This window comes from Lathamus discolor, chromosome 14 (assembly GCF_037157495.1).
Source record: "Lathamus discolor isolate bLatDis1 chromosome 14, bLatDis1.hap1, whole genome shotgun sequence".
Taxonomy (NCBI): Eukaryota; Metazoa; Chordata; class Aves; order Psittaciformes; family Psittacidae; genus Lathamus; species Lathamus discolor.
Window position 1 is genome coordinate 8,586,041 of NC_088897.1, and position 20,348 is coordinate 8,606,388.

General features: G+C 44.9%; 1 protein-coding gene across 2 annotated transcripts in view; it reads left to right on the plus strand.

Moving 5' to 3' along the window:
- Positions 1-20,348, plus strand: part of VPS53 (VPS53 subunit of GARP complex) — a 67,348-nt gene that overhangs the window by 43,526 nt on the left and 3,474 nt on the right. For both annotated transcript variants that reach the window (XM_065694622.1, XM_065694623.1), the window contains exons 17-20: positions 3,124-3,202; positions 8,088-8,236; positions 13,426-13,495; positions 17,258-17,395. In XM_065694622.1, the coding sequence (XP_065550694.1) occupies positions 3,124-3,202; positions 8,088-8,236; positions 13,426-13,495; positions 17,258-17,395 (436 nt within the window). The remainder of the gene's footprint in view (positions 1-3,123; positions 3,203-8,087; positions 8,237-13,425; positions 13,496-17,257; positions 17,396-20,348) is intronic.

A 20,348-nucleotide genomic window follows, 5' to 3' on the forward strand; every position in this document is an offset into this window, starting at 1 on the left:
CTTGTCAGTATGATCAGACCCCATTTCAGATGACATAAAAGACTGATCCAATCTTATATTTGGGGATTATAATTGAGAGAAGATTATCATTCATTAAAATAACTTTTCACGTAACGATGCTAAAAATATTCCCTTCTGCCATCCTCTCCACCACTGACAAACAGATTGAATGTTTTTTGAGAGAAGGAAATTGAGGCAAAAAAAATTGTTTTGCCTCACATCAGACAAAAGAAAACCTTGGTAAAGCTGGGAAAATAATCCCTATCAGCAGCTCTCCTCCTCCCTAAAACTGAGATTCAGCCCACACAGCACTAAGATTTTTTTTTTCAGAAGGCTTCCTTCCTGTGATTCCTCCTCTCTTGCTCCAGTGGGCAGGATCCCACTGAACCTCCGTCCAGGTTTTTCACATGGTCTCAGGCTCCATTCCAGGCTGCAGAGACTCCCTTCCCTTTAGGTATTTCTCAGACCTTTTTAAGAGTAAATCGCTGATCAAAATCTGGGGTTGCTGTGTCCACTAAGCCAAAGCGAGCAAGGTAGCTGGGAAGTAGAAATAAAATACGCCATATGATGGGGTTTTCTTAACATGGACAAGTCAAGGGTGAGTTTTGTATTTTCCCATGACCTGTCCATCAAGAGCCAGCTGCCTTGGGTTGCTGCTGTTTCCACTGCGGCTGCCTCATGAGGCGGTTGGTTGTAGGCAGCCAGTATGATGTGTTTTGGAAATTGTTTAAACGTATAGCTCACGTTCGCTGTTTTGGACAGCTTTAAAGTTCAGCTGACAGCCCTGATGCATCTTGTAACAGAGGCTTTCTAATTGACTTTCAGTCTGTTCCAATATAGTGCTTTGTCCAGTCTTCTGTCAGTGTAAGTCATAGCTATAAACCTTTCTGGCATTTGCTCATTCAACATTGAACAAGTTGTTTCTTTTGGGATTTGATGTCTTGTTAGGCACTGTCATAGAGTGATAAAACATTGCTGCTTACACACCCTGGAAAGTGTTCTACCTTTGCAGAAAGGAGAGTGCAGAGCCACCCCAGATGTGTATAAAGCGATTGACGTGAGATGAGGGGGCTACCCCTGGGGTGGCTAAAAATTTTCTGTAGCTATGTTGGAAAAATGAGCTCTTCTTGAAGTTCAAAAGTAAGAAAATTATTGTCATTTAGATCCAGAAATCTGTGATTCCTACCCCTCTGCCCTACTGATCTGTTGTGAGATCACGGGTAGTGTGCAGAGACCCCTTGAAAGGTCTGAAGTGTTGAACATACTGTACTAAGAGCTTACTATACTGCTCGTTTATGGCCTCAGCTTCCCCATCTGTGCATCTGTCAGGGATTGTCTGAGGATTCATTAGCTGCTCCTGAAGTACTGTTATGTGCTGCCCAGGGCAAAGATGTGAAGTGGCTTCTGGCAGAACCATGTCGTGATGCTTTATGTTAGCAACACCACTTTCTTGCTGCACCGTTCACCCTCTACAGCCAGTATTTATTTTGAAGAGTAGACAAATAGGTTTTTCCCCCTGATTGCAATTTTGTGGGTTTTAGGTGAGAGCTTGCACTTGGAACAGACTCCTGATGTGTGGACACTAGTGATGAGGTCGCTTTCCTTCCACTGATTGTGTTGCATTTTGGTGCTGAATCACAGCTCTTTCCTTCAAGTCACTGACAGCAGGTACCCTGCAGGAGTCAGCTGTGCCCAAGAGACATTATTTCAGTCCAGCTGGTGGAATCCCCCAAGGAAGTAATCCTGTAGTGCCCAGCAGAAGCAGAAGCACCAGCAGAAATGGTCACAGGCTTTTTTTTATCCCAGTGCAAGTTTTAGATCGTATATCTTGAAGCCAGAATTCACTTCATCTCCCAGACAAACTTTTCCAACTAATTTTGGATGAGTTTGTCTTTACAAACAGATTAATTGCTCTGAAGGAACACTCCTTTACTTGCCAGCCTGTTCCAGACTTTGTGTACTAGAGCTTTAGGAAAGGGAGCAGAAGACCTCTGTGGGTTGCAGGGAAGAACACGACCCAGCTCCCAGCAGCAGAATTAAGAGTGGGTGATACCATATCTCAATGAGGAGGTGGATATTTAGAACTATTTTCAAGGGTGAACTCCACAGTAGTACCCAGAACATCAAAAAGAAAGATGAGGGGGAGGAAAACTGTTTGGAAGAGGCATTGGTCAGATTTCTTACAGCTCTGCAATTCCCATCTATGCTGCCATCATGAGAAAGAGCAAAAGTAAAATCCAGTTTTTACATACATAATCCCAAAGTTGTAAACAGGCATCTGTGGCAGATTTAAAGTTTACACTTCTTTAAAAACTGTACTTACTCAGTGAAACACTGTCACTTATTACTTCTAGCAGAAGTTGTAATGTGAGTACTTGGTTATGTACCCTCCAGGGTGGTCTGAGCTGTTGCAGACAATGTTTCTTGGTTGGTTTTTTAGGATCAGTTGCACCTTTATGCCCATCATAATATGGTGGCATCAAATAAGTCTCTAAGCAATATTGTGCTGTTAAGAAAAAAGAGGGAGGGAAATGTGTTTGACTAATGTGTTCTTTAGTCTGGTATATGTCTTTGAGAAACTCAAACAATGGATGGCGGCAATCCTAGACATAGTGTAAATAAGACATCTGCCTTGATCTGCTCAAATGGGAGACACGTTCAGAACTCATGCAAATGTACTTTTTGAAATCCTCTTTGCAAGTTTCTGTGAGTAGTAGAATATTGGCTGTGAGTGGAGTGATGATAAAATTCTAGTTTTATGCATTAAATTTGAAGGCAAATCCAAGCCTGGGCTTGTATTCTTGGGGGTTCTTCTTCTTCCTGTGTGAAGTTCGGGGTTACCCAATGTGACACCTTTGATCTCCAGCTCCTTTCATGTGTCAAAACAGAGAAAGGTCTGCTGTTAAAATGTTCTCTCTACACTATAGCCCGTTGTGTAGCTCCCTGATGAACAGCATGTAGAAATTCCCAGCTCCTTTTCAGTACAAGTTTTAGCCATGTATATTCACAGCATAATGCAGCTGTCAGCCAGTAGATGATTTTCTGCCTTTCACAGTCAAATAAAGCCAGTTCTGGCACTGTGTCACTCAGTACTGTTCTAAAACTCTTGACTCTTTTTTGCAGCGTGATCTCCAACAGCATACAGTTGTTAGTGCAGGACCTGGATGCAGCCTGTGACCCTGCCCTGACTGCTATGAGCAAGGTAGGGTGTGGATTTGTTTTGGGAAGAGGTACCCTTAAGATCCACGTGAAGTTCTTGGTTGCTTTGATGGCTTTATTTCACAATTGACATACCCTTTTGCACTGCTGTATATTGATATCTTCTTGCTTCTTAGAGCGGTAATTGCTTTATTTACAAATATATCCCTTTAAGTTGCCATACATTGATTTCTTCTTGCTTCTTAGAGCAGCAATTGCTCTATTTATAAATATATCCTTCACTCCAAACCCTCTTATTGTTCAGATTAGAGCTTTCAGTCTTTTGCAACACAATAAAACCTGCAAATACTTTCTGTAAGTACATAAGGCTTTATTTTTCACTCCTAATGCCAGTGAGATCCTTTAAAATTGGGAAAACTTTTGTTAGCATGAAATTTCAACTACAGCTTCTTGTTTGCTGTTCTCTCTGTGTTCTTTGACAAGTTTTACTAGCCTGGTTGTTTGTGGCTGTTAAATGGAGGTACTCAAAGGGTAATAAGGAACTGAGATTGAGCCCTATTGCTTCTGTGATCCTCTCAAGGACATATGGAGCCATTCCTAGGGAGGCCCATATGATTAGTGCTTAAGGATTTTGTTGCAGTTACACTGCTGGCTTTTATACGTTTGAAACGCAGAGCTGTGTTTTCTTGCCAAAGTATTGTGAAAACCCAGACTGCTTTAGACAGAGGTGAAGACAACAAAAGTGGATTGAACTATTTTTTTATTTTTTTAATTAGAAATATTAAACATAGAGCTCCATTTTTGTAGGATCAACACACTGTCTCACTGCCATGAATTTTAATAGCTTTCTGCTTTATGATGTATTCCAGCTGTAACTAGCCCCGCCACCCCCAGCTAATATTTGAAGTGGAATGCAGCTGGTAATAGAGCTTGTATGTGTTCCAAGTGAAAAGAGGATTTTTTTTTCCCCCGCTGTAAAATAACACTGTTAGGAAGGGCTCAGCACTTCAGGTGTTGTGTGTGTGCTGTGTCAGTTCCTTAGATCTCCTGAACCTACAGAGTGTAGTAGTATTTGAATCACTTAGCTCTGACTGTTATACCCAAACCACAACCTTGAGAAAGCAGCAGCTGGTCAGCCATTTATTTTTGTCTTTGGAACACTGGTAAAATGCAGCACATGTGATGGGACTGATGATGTATAAACAAGTTAAGTGTTATGAAATTAGCTAAATAAATACTTGTCACTTGTGCACACATTCCACTATTTGCATCAGACAGAGTCATGTTTATGTGATTTTTACTAGACCTGGGTTTGCTGTAAGAGTTTTTTCCTTCACCCTCCTCCTTCCTTTCCTTCAGGGCTGGATTTTTACTCTGACAGTTGAATAAGAAATGCGTATGATTGATTATTTAAATGCAGAGTTAGTATTTGGAAGTGTAAAATTTCAGTCTGTATTAAAGGAGTAAAGGCTGTGTGGCTGATCCATTCCAATTTTCCTGTACTGGGAAGGCATGTCCGTCTAAAGACCTATACTCCATTAGGGCTCTTCCTTTGTTTAGCTTCTTTTCATTTACTTTACTCTGATGTCCTCCAAGATTGAACATTTCCAATCCTTTGTTGGCGTCTGGCTTTCCTTTTTCCTTGCAAAAATGTTCAGTAACTATAGAGGTAAATTAAGAAATACTTAAACCTCTAAACTGACTCTGGCTGCAAGCCACTTAGAGAGATTTAACACAGAAAATGGCATTGTGACTATTGCTTTCAGCTGGGAATGGTACTTGGTTTACCTGATTCTTTACCTTGTGTGTTCTGGAAGTAAATGATGAGGAGGCCCCATGTTACAAAATGTGTAGGTGTTAATCTTTACTCAAACTTTAGAGCAGGTGTAGAGTGATTAAACACGGCTGTAGGATGGGGAGCTGGGGTGGGAGAGGAATTTTCCCTAAAACCCCATTGGCATATTCTGGATAACAAAGTACTGAGGATGTGTTGTACTGATCTATAGCAGGCGCTTACATTGTCTGGTGTGCTTTATTTTTAATTGTTGGGAGAAGAGAACTGCTAATCTGCGTGGGATATTTTTGCCCCAATTAAGTTTATGGATTGCACTGGCTAAGCCTTGATTCACTTGCTGAATTAAGCATCGATTTATATGTAAAACTGCCGGTAAGTGGGGCTGGGGGACATTTTAGTGACTCATGTCGATTGCTTGCTGGGGTTTTATATTTTGCTAAAACCTTTTGGCACAGCCAGAATTTCCTACTTCCTTTACAACTGAGTGGACACCAGCAAGCGCTTAAACACGGAGCTTTAATAATCTCTGCATTACATACAAGGAAAACCCCAAGAGCAGAGCAATCAGAGCTGCCAACTGCTAATTAAAAGTCACCATGGGTGCGCTTTAGCACTCAGGCAAGGTGCAGTGTGTAACAGTGCAAACCAGAACTCGTGTTGGAAAACAATGGAGGCAGTTTCAAAGGCAGCAGTATCTGCTGCCTGCAGCACCCACTGGCTTTTCTCTCCCCTCCCACCTCTTCCTGCATGAGCCATGTGTGGTCAAGGGTGAAGGTGCTGGCCTGGTGGTTACGTGTGCTCCCCATGCCCAGTCTGGAGCCTGTAACTGGCAGTGGGATGCTGCTGAGCATGGGGAGACTTGGAGACTGATCCATCTTTCATGAAGCAACCTCTTTGCTGGAGACTCAGGTCAGTGCTGAACATGGAGGAAGTACCTGGTGGCTCGTGGTTTGGTGCTGTCACTCCATTCCTAGCTTTCTGGGGACACAGGGACATATGGAGACATGGACCCCCCCCGCAGCTGGGCAGACCCAGGGGTGCCCTTGAGGCCCTGCCTTGCCCAGAAGGTAGTGCAGCTCTTCTTACGTGCCAAACCACTCCAGTTTTGCCTTTTGTCCTCCCTTTTTAAGAAAGCATCCTAAAATCGTGACAGTCCTGGCTTTTTGTAGTGAAAACCAGCTCTGAAGGTAGCAGCAGAGCTTCGAACCCCTTGCAGGCAGCTGCATTGCCCCATGTGCTTGCAGTGTGCAGGTGCCTTTTGGCTGCTGTCAGAGACCCTGTGTGCTGGGATTCTCCCTTTGGCCGGCGAGTGCGAGGCCTCGCTGTTTCAGTTCTTTGGACTCATTTTCAGCTTGTGTATGTAAACTATGTGGATATCCCAAGAAAAACATAGGACGAGGGAAAAAGAGGCATAAATTTAAAATGACAGGAACAAAGCTTTACCAGAAGAGTTGGGCTCATATTTCTTCTGATGACTTTTCAGTATGTGTACTATTTCTTTCATTGCAGCTACTGGTCTGTTCTTTGGGTGAAACACACTCCCATGCACACACAAAAAGGGCTATTTTTACTATTCGTGCTTTAAAGGTTTGGTTGTAAAGTATTGCTTTTGGAATGAAGACCAACAAAATGAAAAAGCTACTGTTCTATTGTTGCAATAATTCAACTCAGCAGTCCCTTCCCACTTTCTGGCCGTTCCCACTATAGGGGGATGGTCTGTTGGTTGAGGATCATTGTCTGTCAAGAAGAGCCAGCGCTGGGAACGTGCAAGTCCATCAGGGAACTAGGCACAAAGTGTTTTCTTTGGATATGGCTTGTACCATGAGGAGTAGAAAAGCAGTTGTCCCCTGAGCAATCTTCAAATGAAAGATGGAATGAAAACCCCATAGAGCAGGTGATGAGAGAGGGATCCCTGCTTGCTTCCTGGGTAATGTGAAATGAGCAGGCTGGGGCTTTGTTTGCTTGGTTTCAATAAAGACAGCTTTGGTAGGACATGTGTAGACTCTCCCAGACATTGTGGTTTTGCAAAGAATTTGGCTTCTCTTGCCTATTAAGTTGTTTGGTTGGAATTGAACTGGCTGGGTTGCAGGGGACAAAGTCGCCATAATTAAATTAAAACCAGGATTAAAAAACTTGTGCACGCAAAATCCAGAACTTGAGAAAACAAGTTTGAGGGCAAATACCCCTCAAAAGGAAAAGCTCATCTTCCACATGTTTCCTACCCTGGTTTCTTACCTGTTTGCCTCCTGTTTCATCTCCAGCATGAGGAACAGCATCTCCAGTTAGTTGGAGCACATTGCAGAGTGTGTGGTCTCTGAACAGCAGCAGAGCTATGAGTGCTTTTCTGAATGCTGGAGTTCCTTGGTGAAGCGTTGCTATATACATGGGTACTTGGCCAATCTACCCAATTATCTCTTCTTTATTTTCCCCACAACTTACATTGTGTACTCACTGTGTACTCACTGCAAATAAGGCTCAGAGAAAGTCAAGGGAGTCACACATCTGGCTCACAGGGGCTATTCTGTTGCATTTCTGCTGAGTGTAAATGAAAACAAAATGGGAGGTTGAGTAACTCTTCTTGGTTTATATTTTTTTGATGTGAATTTGGGATAAGCTGAAGCATCCTAGCTTGTACACAAGAAGTGTTTTCAGTGTGAGCTATGCTGGATTTTAAAGAGTATTTCTACCTCTTCCATTTATCTGTCGTCAGTCTCACCAGTATTAAAGTCTTGGCTGCCATACAGGAATCCAGACTTTGCAAGCTTGCAGATATTTTCTCAAATGCCTGTAATCAGGATTTATGTGGGCACTTCATCCTGGCAAACTGGAAACTGTTAAATATTAAGGCAGTCTGGCATGCTCCAAAACCTTTTTTAATCCTGGTGGTCCCCATTTGTATAGGTTACTGGTCACAACCTCTCTCTTCTCTGGTGCAAATAGGGCTGTTCTGGGTTTTCTTTCTGTCTTGTTGTGTAGTGATGAAGAACTTGACCTTGGTGGTGAATTGCAGTGGCAGTGTCTTAATGATTCCTTAGAGATCTTTGGACAGGAAGTTTGTACAGTTTCCCTTACCTATTGCTTGAATCTTAATGAGTTAAACAGTCTCTTTGGTTGTTATTTCCCCTTTGTGCAGATGCAGTGGCAGAACGTGGAACACGTCGGTGACCAGAGTCCTTATGTCACCTCGGTGATTCTCCACATCAAACAGAACGTCCCCATCATCCGTGACAATCTGGCCTCCACGAGAAAGTATTTCACTCAGTTCTGCATAAAATTTGCAAAGTAAGTTACCAACATGGCACAGAGTTTATCGAGGTCTCTGATTCTGACTAGCGTGTATGTGATCATCTGTTTGCTTTCTAGAGTGCAGCATCATGGCTGTTAGTGTCTGGGTGAACATCCAAAGAGGGCACAGAGGGAGGTGGGTTAGGGCAGCAAACACCAGCAGCTGCTGGCAAGGTTAAAAGATACTTCAGTTTCTTGTCTCAAGTTTCCTGCTGAGGCAGATTCTCTCAGATATTTCTGTTGATTGGTTCTTCCCTACATAGCTAAACCATCCCATAAAATATTGTGATGATCACTGCCTACTCTTTGCCAAGTGCAGAAGGTTTTGTGTTGGACATCTTTAAAAGGCTCTGAATGTCTGAATTAGACGTGACTCCTACTCTGGGAACCTACTTTCCTACCAGCGATAAGAGGCTGTGGTGTTTCCAGGTACTAAGAAATCTGGTGCATCATTTAATTCAATATAACTTCTAAAATACCTATTTCACTGTAAGGAGGGCATGTGTGATGAGTATATTCTTCCTTAACAGTCCAAAAGCTGCTTTTCTATACAAAAGTTCAGATTTTGGAGAATATTCTAAGTGTTTTCCTGTCAAATCACTTAATGTTGAGCATTGTGAAAGAACTGGAAGATGAGACAGAAATGCCCCTTGCCTCTGGGTTTAGGGTTGCGCTCTCCAGCATCTCTTGGACACCCAAACTTTGAAGCTGTGTGTCTGAAACAAGAATTCAGTCCTTTGGGAAGATACTTGGAACTCTTCCCTGCTTGCCTGTGGCCAGCAGGGCTTTGCATGCCAATGCCCCAAGAAAAAACCTCGGGAGGACTCTGCCAGTTGTAGCTGCTGCTTTTGGTGTTGCATGTGACTCTGCTGGTGGACTTGTGAGCTGTGCCATGCATATCATGTGTCACTCTAAAATACCTTAACATTTCATTCATCTGCAATAAGCTAATCATCCTGAAATAAACTATGGCCTGGCAGTTACTGTGTGGGTTTGAGACTGGAGCTTCAGCTCCTGCTTCAGCAGAGAAGGATGCAGCAGGCTGTCTGAGAACTGTTAGCTCTCACAGCAGTGAGTCTGACCTAAGAGTTTCATTCCCCTTTTCTATCTCAGGGTACTCATTAGCTTGCATTAAGGAGCAGTTACTGATAAATCATATTATGACGTTGCCCATAATCACTGTTTGAAATGCTGTCTCAGTGAAAATTTATTGCACTTAAGCCTTCTATGTGGTTTCACTTGAATTTTGTATCACTAACAGGGTGATAAATAAAAAACCCCATTTACTCAGCTGTTCAGGGCACACTCTTAATACCTCAGCTTAGTTGCCTCCCTTTTAACTTTATTGCTAAGCACATATCAAGTAAACTCAGGATAAAATGAACATCTAAGCCAAGTGTCTTCATCATAGCTTGTTCCATAGTTGAGCACAGAAACCTGCAAAACTACCGCTGCACTTCAAAACCTTTTTTAAGACAACTACAGCTCTGATCTGCAGCACTTTAAAATAAAGACACAGTCCTGAGTTCACTGTGCTGTGAATCAGGTGGAGAAGTGAAAATTTGGTTCCTAAGAATTGTTTTTGCCAGATCCTATTTAGAGTTCTTCTGTACAACTTGGATTTAAAGAGAACTAGTGCAGTGGTAAGGGTGTATTGATGTACTTAAAATGCTGATGACATTTTAATGCATGCAAACATTTGTATTTTTGAAGCTCTGAATTCTTATGGAGTATGCTTGCCTGCCCAATATAAATACCTGGCCTTTTGTGTGCTCCACAACACTGAAAATCCTTTTAACAGGCATTGTACTTCTCCATATGTTAATGTCTGTATCTTTTTGAACTGCCAGCCACTTCTGAGCTCTAATGGATTGTATAAAGCGCTAGTGTTGAGTTACAGGACCACAGGGGAGAAGGCATCTAAAGTCACTAAATTTAAAAGTGAGGGATCTGAGCCAAGTCTGCAAGAAGAAAAATGGCCATAAAAAATGGCATCAGTCCTCTAACCTAATTTGTCATTTTTGTTTTGTTTTGACCAATATGCAACCCTCACTCCCATGAAATAGTGAGAAGCAGCCAGCTTTTCAGGAGGCACTTGCAGGCAGGGTGAGGGGCTCTGTTCTCACTGCACCTCAGTCCTTATCCTTTGAAATCAAAAACCACAGTGGTGAAGCCGTGGCTGCTGTGCAGGGATGTGTTTGGGAAGTCTGTGACCTGACCTCAATGAGGAAGAGATTAGAACCGAGAGACAGGAAAAACAAAGCTCTCCCCCTCGTTATTCTCCCCCCCAGAATAGCAGCTCATCCATTACAAACAGGCAAGCGTGGTGGGTAACTGCAGCAGGCACCCTTCCAGTTCTGGCCTTTGCATCGTGCTTTCAGTGAGAGGAGTTGGGTGGAAGAAGATCGTGACAAGGAGGCTCCTGGAGGTTTGGAAACAGTGAGCTGAGCTAAGCCTGGCCAAGCTGCAAGTGCTGGTCACTGCCTTGGAGCAGGGTATAAAGCAAAACCCTTCTCAGCTGCAGTGACTCAGTGACACCAGGATGCTTTGAATGATGCCCTGCAGTAGCTCATCTTCTTTCAGACAGACAAGACCGTGGTTGCATCTCTGTCTGCCTTGCTTAACAAGGCGTTGTGTTTGATGCATCAGCAGTGCAGGGGATTAGGAAAGCACAGGCTTTGGCAGAGCCACTCCCGTTGGATGGGAGCCTCTCAGATGCTGTGGTTTCTCTGCTTTAGGTTCCTAATCTGTCTTGCACTGCTTTATTATTATGCTGGGGACTCGTCTGCTTCTATGGAGGGTTTGCTGGATTTGGTTTTATAGCTGAAACTGTAAATGAATTCTGGCATCCAGTCTAGCTCTGTGGATGTGCAGGGAGTGAAGGCATTTAGAGTACAAAGCCTCGTGCAGAGCATTAACATTGAATTCGCACGTATTATTTGCATCAGGATTGCCTGCTGTACGCTGAGAGAGCCAAGCACTGCGTCCAGCCTAGGCAAGAGACTCAAGTGAATTTTTCAGTTAAGTGCAACTGCTCTTGATGGTCTCTGCTTGTCCAAAAAGCCCTCCCAAAATACGAGAGCAGCCTTTGGTTCTTACGGTTTGTCTTGTCTGTCCTGCTGGAGTTGAGAAGCTGTTTCCAATAAGGCAGCGTGAAATAGCAGGCATGTGGGGATGGGAGGTCACTTTACCCTTCTGCACTGATTGTGGGTGGCCATCCTAAGGGGCCTGGGAATTGTTTCATGCAAGACAGAGAGCTGTCTATGGGAGACCATGTGGTTACGTAGAAGATTAAGAAAAGAGAGGGGAGGGGGTCCTTTGGCTGCTGGTCTGCCACCCGGTAAAAAGAGAGGCTCGCTCATATAGAACATGAGCATTAGCTCCGTGTCTGCCCTTACAGAGGGAAGGACAGTTGGACCTAGCTGCAAGATCAAAGATGGAGTTAATTTCTTGCTCTCTTCAGCTTCTAGCAAGGTACTGCACCCAGAGCTGCTACCCATTGATCATTTTATAGGATCACCTAAGCTCCAGCTGTGCTTAGCACTGTAATTGCCCTCCGGGAATTAGCTGTGCACCTGAAAAAAGGATTTTAAACCAGATATATTGCATCTCTGCTGTCATGCTTTTGTGCAAGAGGAGATAGGGCTTGTTTCCCTCCTCTTATTTGTGTTTTGTTGCAAGGTTGTTTCTCTGGTGGTCAAATTCAAAGCTGTTTGGGGCAGCCCAGTAGCTGGTTCTCAATAGTAGTTTGAAATTGTTCTCCCTGATGCCTCTCCAGGAAAGGATGATTCACTGAAAGAGGTTGTGGCTGTGTCTGAGAGAAGGGGAAAGGAAGGAGCCTTTGCTTGGACTCTTCCTTGGACCATTTCTTTGGATTTTCTCAGCAGCTTGGCATGCTCTCTGCCTGAGTTACGCTTTTGTCATTCTTCCATGAGAAAGGGCAAAAAATAAATGTCCTGGCTTGGAAAACAGGTGGCAGGACAAACAAGATGCTGTCCATGCTCTTTGCTTTGTGAGAAGGCAACAAATAGCTTGACAGATTAAGGGGGAAACCCCACTGAATTTAGATCATCATCATCATAAATGGCTCCTCATTCAAAAAGGAAAAAAAACCAGACTGACTTACATGAACTTAGCACAGTGTCATTAAAATCTAAGACCTGCCATCAGGTCATGGCAAGGTCCTGGAAACATGAGCCTGGTAGGCATTCAGCCAGAGAAGGCCATGTGAAAGAAGCAGAGTACATTGAAAAACAAGGCAGCAAAAGGAAGACCAAGGGTATGAGCGGTGTGGTCCTGACAGAGGTTGTGTTGTTCATGCTGGCCCTTCTCCTCACGTTCAGCTCCTGAGTTTTCCTGGTGCTGCACCTCAGAAGAGTAGGTTGGGCAGGAGCTTGTCTTGTAGGTGCTCAGCCAGCGCTTCTGCTAGAAGGGAGCATCTGCTTCTCCACTGAGGAATGAAATTACCACAAAGCCTAAAACCAGGAAGCAGAAAGCTAAAACCGGAGCTGGTGCTTTGGAGTGTGTTGGCAAATATTGGGCTTCCACCCTTGCCAAATTCTCCCCACTTGAGTATATGTGCCTTAGTTGTTCTTCTGAGTCTGAAGTCCACGTTAGTAAAACAGGGTAATAGTATTTTCACAAAACTTTTTCTTGTCTTGATTGTGTTGGCCAGAAGGTTTCTGGATGAGTGCCTTTCTGTGTGAGTGTCCAGGGCCCAGCAGACCTCCAGCCTTGGCTGGACCTCAAGTTCAGGGTGTAATATGCATGTTATGGAATTACTTGTATGCAGTAAATCGTAGGTTCTGGATTCTTCTCCTCTGTGAATAGCTGTGCTAATCCTGGCGTGTTGCTGTGTTTATTATGTACAATAGTTTGCTTGTTCTTGACCTTGTAGTGTAGTACTTTATGTAGTTTATAGCAATTTATTTACATAGAGTATGTGTTCAACTTCTCAATTAAGTTTGAGATCAGTATGGATTAAAGCAAAAGAATTGTACCTAGGGTTTGTTGGGGTTTTATTTAGTATACTTAATGTGTCTGGAATCATCTTGAGAACCAGGCACTTACAGTGTTTTTATGGAAAGCCATCCTGATTTTTTTTTTGCATGTTTTCTTACTGCAGAAGAGTGTATAACTCCAAATACTCACATGTAATTGTGTCATTTTGTATTTCATCTCTGCAGCTCCTTCATTCCCAAGTTCATTAACCATATCTTCAAGTGCAAACCTATCAGCATGGTGGGCGCAGAACAGGTAAGAAAAAGTAGTTGCATTGTCTGTCATGTTTTATGACTTCTGGGTTCAAGAAGTCACGGCAGCTTTTGGTCGAAAGGGGCAGAGAGCTAAGTTATGTGTCCTGAACTCTGGTGCAGCTGAGGCAATAGGGATACACTGGTACAGGGCAGAGTGGAAGCAGGTTTATAGGGATCCTGCCACAGCTGAACCTGTCCTGGGAGAGGGGCCTTAGGCATCTTCCCAAGCAGAGGAGCTCTTACTTTGCCAGTCAAATTAATGATAGCCCAGGAACAACAAACCTCTTACACACTGGTCTAAGGTGTCACAATGAGATTGTCTTCAGTGTGCTCACACAAAGGAAAAGAATGTTGCTTGTGGCAGAAACTATTGCCAAAACCTCCCATGTCCTCAGGAAGACTATTTTCTGACACATCCTTTCTCAAATCTCCCTCTACTGCTTCTGTGCCTTCTCCCTTGGTTAAATTTAAGCCTATTGCTTCTCTGCTCAGAAGAGCTGGGGCATGGTCAGCTCATAGTTGCTAGTTGAGATATGGATCCTCTTTCCTTCAAGAAGTGCCAGGGTGGAGGGTGGGCAGTGAAGAAGGCCTGTGCAGTAATGGCTTTAATCCTTTATTCACACATATGTCTGCTCCTTAAAAGGAATTGCTGGAGGAAGCGTCATTTGGAGGGGAAGTGAGACAACAGGGAAACTTTACTAAAAAAAACCAGCAACAACCCCAAACCAAAACCCCAGGTGTCCAGGCAGTTTCTCAGCTCAGGAGTTCAAGCAGCAAGACACCAGCAGAGCAATGCTGCAGCCTCTCAGGGACTGTGTGCGCTGGTCCCATGTGCTGGCTCCTTCCTCTCTGAGGAAGTGAAGCTCTGGGAGACTCCTCTGGAGGGTGATGTCCTCATGGGCTCCTCTGCAGCCTGATGTAGTTTTGCCAGAGTCTGTGTCCTGGCTGAGTTTCAGTGAGTACAATTAGATTTTGCCTCCTCTAGTTTGCATATGGATGGTTGCTGTCTTCCTCCCCTCAGAGCTGTGCAGGAAGGATGGGGCTATGGAGGTACACTGCAGAGTTTTCTCTATTTTATCAGAAAAAAAAAAGGCTAAATGGAGGCCCTGTTTCTTGGGCAAGAGATGCTGCAGTGTGTGAAGACAGGACAGTTTCTTTCCTGCAGAAATGCCTTCCAGGCCTTGCTTCCTCTGGCGTTGCAAATACACGTTGAACACTGCAGCATGATGGGGAAGAGCTGTCCCTACCTCTACCACTCAGTGACTGAGACCCAGGGAAGTGACCACCCAGCATCTGGGACTCAGGACTTCCCATCTTTTTCCCCATGAACCTGCCTCCCTGTTATACTGAGAGCTGTAGGTACTGCAAGATGGTGAGACACAATCTCAGGGAAGGAAGCACATTGAATTAATGCCACTTGCATTGACATGTGCATTTCTGTTGAAATGCTGCCCTTTCACAGGAGTCCCTGTCCCTGAATTGCACATGGGCAGTGCAAGGTATTTATTGCCTCGAGACTCTTCATCTCTCACCCCTGCCTGTGGGCTGGGACCCTGCTGCTCTGTGAGGATGAGGTTTGAAGGAGGCAGGTTCTCAGCTGTCCGCTGCACAAGCAACTGCTTCTTTGTGGGCTGATTAAACAAAAACAGAATTGTCCCTAATGGCACTGCTATGAACTTCAAATCAGGGCCTTAAAAGCTGCTTGGGTTTTAGGCATCAAAGATGGGTTCTGAGCAGTGTGTGTCTGCAAAATGAAACAGGAGCTTTACATCAAAACCCTCCTCTTTTTTAATGGGAAGCAAATGAGTGAAGCTGAGTTCCTGTTCATCTTGTGCAGTGAGCAAACCCAAGAGTGATTAAACAAAGTCTTTTTCTTAATAACCATCTGAACTGATTAAGCAGTTGCCAGCAGTGGGTTTGTGTTTAATGTTAAAAGGTTTTAGCATTACTGGATTGGAATAACAGGCCCAATTTGCTTCTTTAAAGCAGACTGGGAAGGTTATTGTTAGCCTGATTCACAGTGAATATGTCATTTATAAGTGGGACATACCTTCCTGGGGTTAGATGTACAGAGGTCTTCAGAAGCTGATCTCCTCTGGCTCTGCAGCATATAGGTCCTCTGTTGCTTTAGCATCTTTTGAACACACCTCTGGTCACCCACCAGCATCTTTCCACACCAGTTTTTCTCTGGTGCAAATGTTGCTGTGGAATATGCTTTCCAGGCCTCTCCCGTCCTAAACACAGTGCTGTTTCCTAATAATTATGTTAGAAATCTAGGCACTAGGGCATTATTTATGGAAGTGTTCAGTGCAGGGAACAGGACCTGTAGGGTTTCACTTTGTGTTTGTATCTCTGACTTGACAATCCTCTGTCTCAGCAAGCTTTGGCAGTGAGACAGTAATGCCAGGGACCTGGGACGGGTAATGGGGGAAAATAGGGTGAGTGGGCAAAGCCTGCAAGTGCTGCATCTGTGGGAAAGCCGGAGTTCACAAAACTCCTGTTAGACTTGAGAGAGTTTACGTGGGAAAGATGTGAATTCTCCAACTGTGGAAAAATCTTCCATGTATGGGGTCTCTCATAGACATACCGGAATCCAGCTATGACAGCCTGAGGCTCCAGCAGCTCCGGGGTGTGTAGAGCTGCTCATTTGTGCTGTGGTTTCCTGGCTTACCAGGATGAGATTGATGGCATTGATTCATCTCATGCAAACCATGAAACAGGCAGCACACAGCAATGGTACGCTGCTGCAGATAACAGGGACCAGATTTGAAGTGGTGTGATCCAGCATCCCTCCTCCTCAGCTCAGTCCTTTGTATTTGCACTGAATTCCCACGTGTGCTGAAAGCTGTACCATAAATGTTCGGATTGTCCAAGGTGATTGCTGAGGGGTTCTGAAGGGCCCATAATGTTGTGTGTTGCTCGAGAAGAACAAGTTTCCATGTGGTCTTGAGAGCCCCTTTGCAGGGAATGCACTGGGTGTGCTGACAGCCACAGAGCTCTCACTCATTGCTGCGTAAATCAGTTGTGCTCCTCTGCCTCTAGTTTAATTTCAGGTTCTGTCCTTCACTGGTCTTAATTCTTCAAACATACCTTGTGCAATCAGAAGAGTGTGGTATTTGGGGTAATTTTGTTACAAGAAACCCTAACCCACAGCATTTTGTCATCAGTGCTTGTCTGGGCTAAATTTCATGGCTGCTCCTTGCTGCTTATTTAGCCACTTGTACAGTGAAAAGCAGCATGCAGGCTGTGAGTTTCAGTGTACACAGGGTATTGAGCAGTTCTCCATGGAGCTGTATTGTGTTGCAGCTTTCTTTTTAAAGAAAAATCTTAATATCAAGTGGTTGAGTAAAGCAGTAAACCTGACACAGTGGCTGGTTGGGGGCAGGAGAAAGCATGGTGTTAATTAATTTGACCTCAATATCTAAATAATGATATGGCTACAGGTAATTGAGATTGCTTCACTTTACACTGTCAAGGGGAAGAGGACTGGATGGAAATCTCTGCCTTACGGCAGCTCAGCATCTGGCACATAAGTCATTTGAAGTCAGCAGAGCAGTGCTCTGTTCAAGTCAGTGAACGGTGCTGATATGTAGCCATGGGTGACCGTGTCTCCTTGAAGTAACATTACATCGGTCAGCCCCTCCTCTTCCTGCAGTCCAATTACTGGGATTTTTCGCAGTGTGGGAAGTGTTAAACTTTTAAAGATGTTGGATTATAGGAGGTACGGAGCCTGGTAATAACAGGGTGTGATTAACTATTGCAGCTGCTGCTGGACACTCACTCTCTGAAGATGGTTCTCCTGGATCTGCCCTCCATTGGGTCCCAAGTGGTGAGGAAGGCTCCTGCCAGCTACACGAAGATAGTGGTGAAAGGCATGACTCGGGCTGAAATGATCCTGAAGGTAACGCAAGACTTTTGATAACCTGCCAGCCAGACTGCTGGACTGGGATTTGGAGCGAGCAAATTCCAGGGGGCCCTTCCTTTGAACACAGCAATCTGCAATTGCACATGAACGTATGTGAGCTTGTCCGGGTGCGCTGCCAGCTGTTCGACAGAACTGGCTTATTTGCCTTGGGTTTGCCCCCAGTCTCTTAACATCTCATTTGAGTTTTCATTTTTCAAGGTAACCGAGGGCTCAAGTGCTGCTTACTAGGAGAGCTGGGGCACCAGATCCCCTCAGGAGCTTGTGAAAATCAGAGCTAGCATCCATAAGTGTCTGTTGCAGGGCAAACCTTCCAGTTCAGGTTACTCCAGGCCTTTGTGCAGACTCCTTCACGCAGGGGAGCCAAGCCGTGCTTGAGTCACCTGTTTACTGTCTAGTGTAACAGCCAGTGCAAACATGTCTGGGTTACTGTATTCACCAGAGTCCTTTTTCATTTTCCAGACCTGGTGCCTGGAAAATGACCCAAAAGCAGTGTGTTGTCTTCATAAAAAGTAACAAGCAAAGCAACCTCCCCTTCCCCCTTGTTGTTGGAGTAAGAAGTTTGGGTTGCTCCCAGGAGAAGCCATAGGAGCTGTGCTGTGTACCCACCTGGATGATGGGATTGCCCCCTGTTCACCAGCAATGCTGAAGGGAAGATGTTCCTCTGAGTGAATTAGTTGGACCTGGGGTCAGGCAGGACAGGCAGCTGCCAGCAGAGTCTCGTAAACCACAGCCAAGGCAAGGAGGGGGTGCAGAGCCCAGGCTCTCCATGGTTCCTGCTCAGTGTGGCTTTGCTCCTGGGCCCCAAGGTAATGTTCTGGCTGAGTTTGCGTTCTGAATTCAGAAATTAGTTCTGCAGTTCCATGCTTCTGGAGTAAGGCGATTGAGGTGTTGGTAGATACATTAGAGCAAGTCTACATTTTCTTATAAATGGCCTGAAGAAAAATACCCTGGTACTGCTAATGGAGGAGCAGCAAAGACTGGAGCCTGTTGCATACAGAAATGGGTTTTTCCTTGGAGCTTATGTTTGAATCAGAAAGGTAATGGAATTAATTTGCCTACCTTAGTGTCACATTGGCTTCATTGGGATTGAGGTGAAAGCAATATAGAAGTGCTTAGGACATGGAATACAGGGTGCTGCTGGTCTGCAGGCTGGGCAGTAGCAGTTTGCATTGTCAGATACCTCATGCTTGCCCTGCTGCAGAACACACTTCTGATGGCCCTGGGTGAGAGCTCCCTGTCAATGTAACGAGTGATGAAACAACAAAAACACTTTGAGTGCTCAGTGCTCCACAGAGCGGTTGGACAAAATCAGGCCCTGTGTGATCAGTGCGTGATTGGGTTGAATCAGAATCACAGAATGGTTTGGGTTGGGAGAGACCTAAAAGCTCATCCAGTTCCAACCCCCTGCAACGGGCAGGGACACCTTCCACCGGAGCAGGTTGCTCCAAGCACTGTGTCCAACCTGGCCTTGAACAGGACGTGGCATTTCTATAGGAAGGTTTCCTTGCAGGGGCCCAGAGCTGACTGGTCATCTCTGGCCATTCTGTTTGTCTTGTGATTGTCTCTTTTTATCAGTGCGCAAACTCTGCTGTTTCCAAATTCAGAGCCTTTTCCCTAAGAGCTATTTCACCCTGTCAGAAGCCCAGGCCACTACACGCCTCCGTGGCGTTTTCAGGGCTGTACTACCTAGTTCCAAGATGGCTCAGAAATGATACCTCTGTTGCATACAGCAGTACCACCACACAGCAGCATGCCCAGGCTTATACTGGTGCAGCTGTAATTCAGTAGGAGTATCCATGAGCCCGAAGATGGCACAAACAAATTCATTTAGCAAAGCACAGATGAAAGCGGGAAGGAGGGCATCAGGGTATGCACGTCCCGTGGAGCTGTTTCCTTTCTCCTCTGGCTCTGCTGTCTGAAGTTCCAGCTTTTCATCTTGGCAGAAGATTTTTACAAGGGCTGTAAATTAAGGATTTATAAGTGTATACATGGCTATGATGTTTCATTGGTCTGAAGTGCAGGGAGAGAAAGAAATGTCTCTGTGACAGAATACAGTGTGGGGTGAGCTGGGTCAGTGGAAACATATGGAAATGTTTTCAGAGGCAGGGAAGAGTCTGGTCCTGTGCTGTTTCTGCCCTGCATGCGCACACATTCGCACACACACACACTTCCCCAGAAAGATGGTTTTGCTGCCCAGCATTATCAAAAGGTGTGTTCTCTGCGGAGCTTGTTGCTTATGTAAGGAAAATATAACAATGAGTAATCATCTTTCCAGCTTCAAGGCTGTTTTAATTTATTTTCCTGACTTGACTGTTGCTGGCGTTAAGAGGGGGTGAGCTCTGGGGCAGACGTCAGCAGGGGATCAGACACTGCACCCCAGCCTCTCCAGAGGAGCGTACCCAAAGGACCGAGTGGCTGCATGCGGCACCACTCACTCATCAGATTCTATGTTGGAAGCAGGAGAACTGCACAGCAGATTGTTCTGACCGTGCTGTCCTGGGGCAGAGGGAAGGACTGCAGAGTGTTGTCAGATTCCCTTGTGCTATCTCTGCCTCCAGGCAGCAGGGAGCAGAGGGACACAGAAAGTGAGGGTATGGGCTGCATCCAGGCTGCCTGACCTGAGGGGGACTTTCTGTCACCACCACCAGCACTGCCCTTCTCCCCCAAGCATCTCCCCAGCTAGTCTTCCCCATGCAACAAGATGAAATCTTGAGCTTTGACAATACACCAGGGCCTGCCAGCCCACAGGCGTAGAGAGAAAGTTCTGCTCCTCTTTGAAATGAGATCTGCAGCTGCCTGGGTCCAGGCACCACTGCTGTGCGGAAAGAGACCCCATCCATCTTCCTGCTCTTTACTTTACTTCTCTTCACTCACCTTTACCTCTCAGTTACTAGCAGCACATCAGCCTCTTTGTTCCTTAAGCATTTTA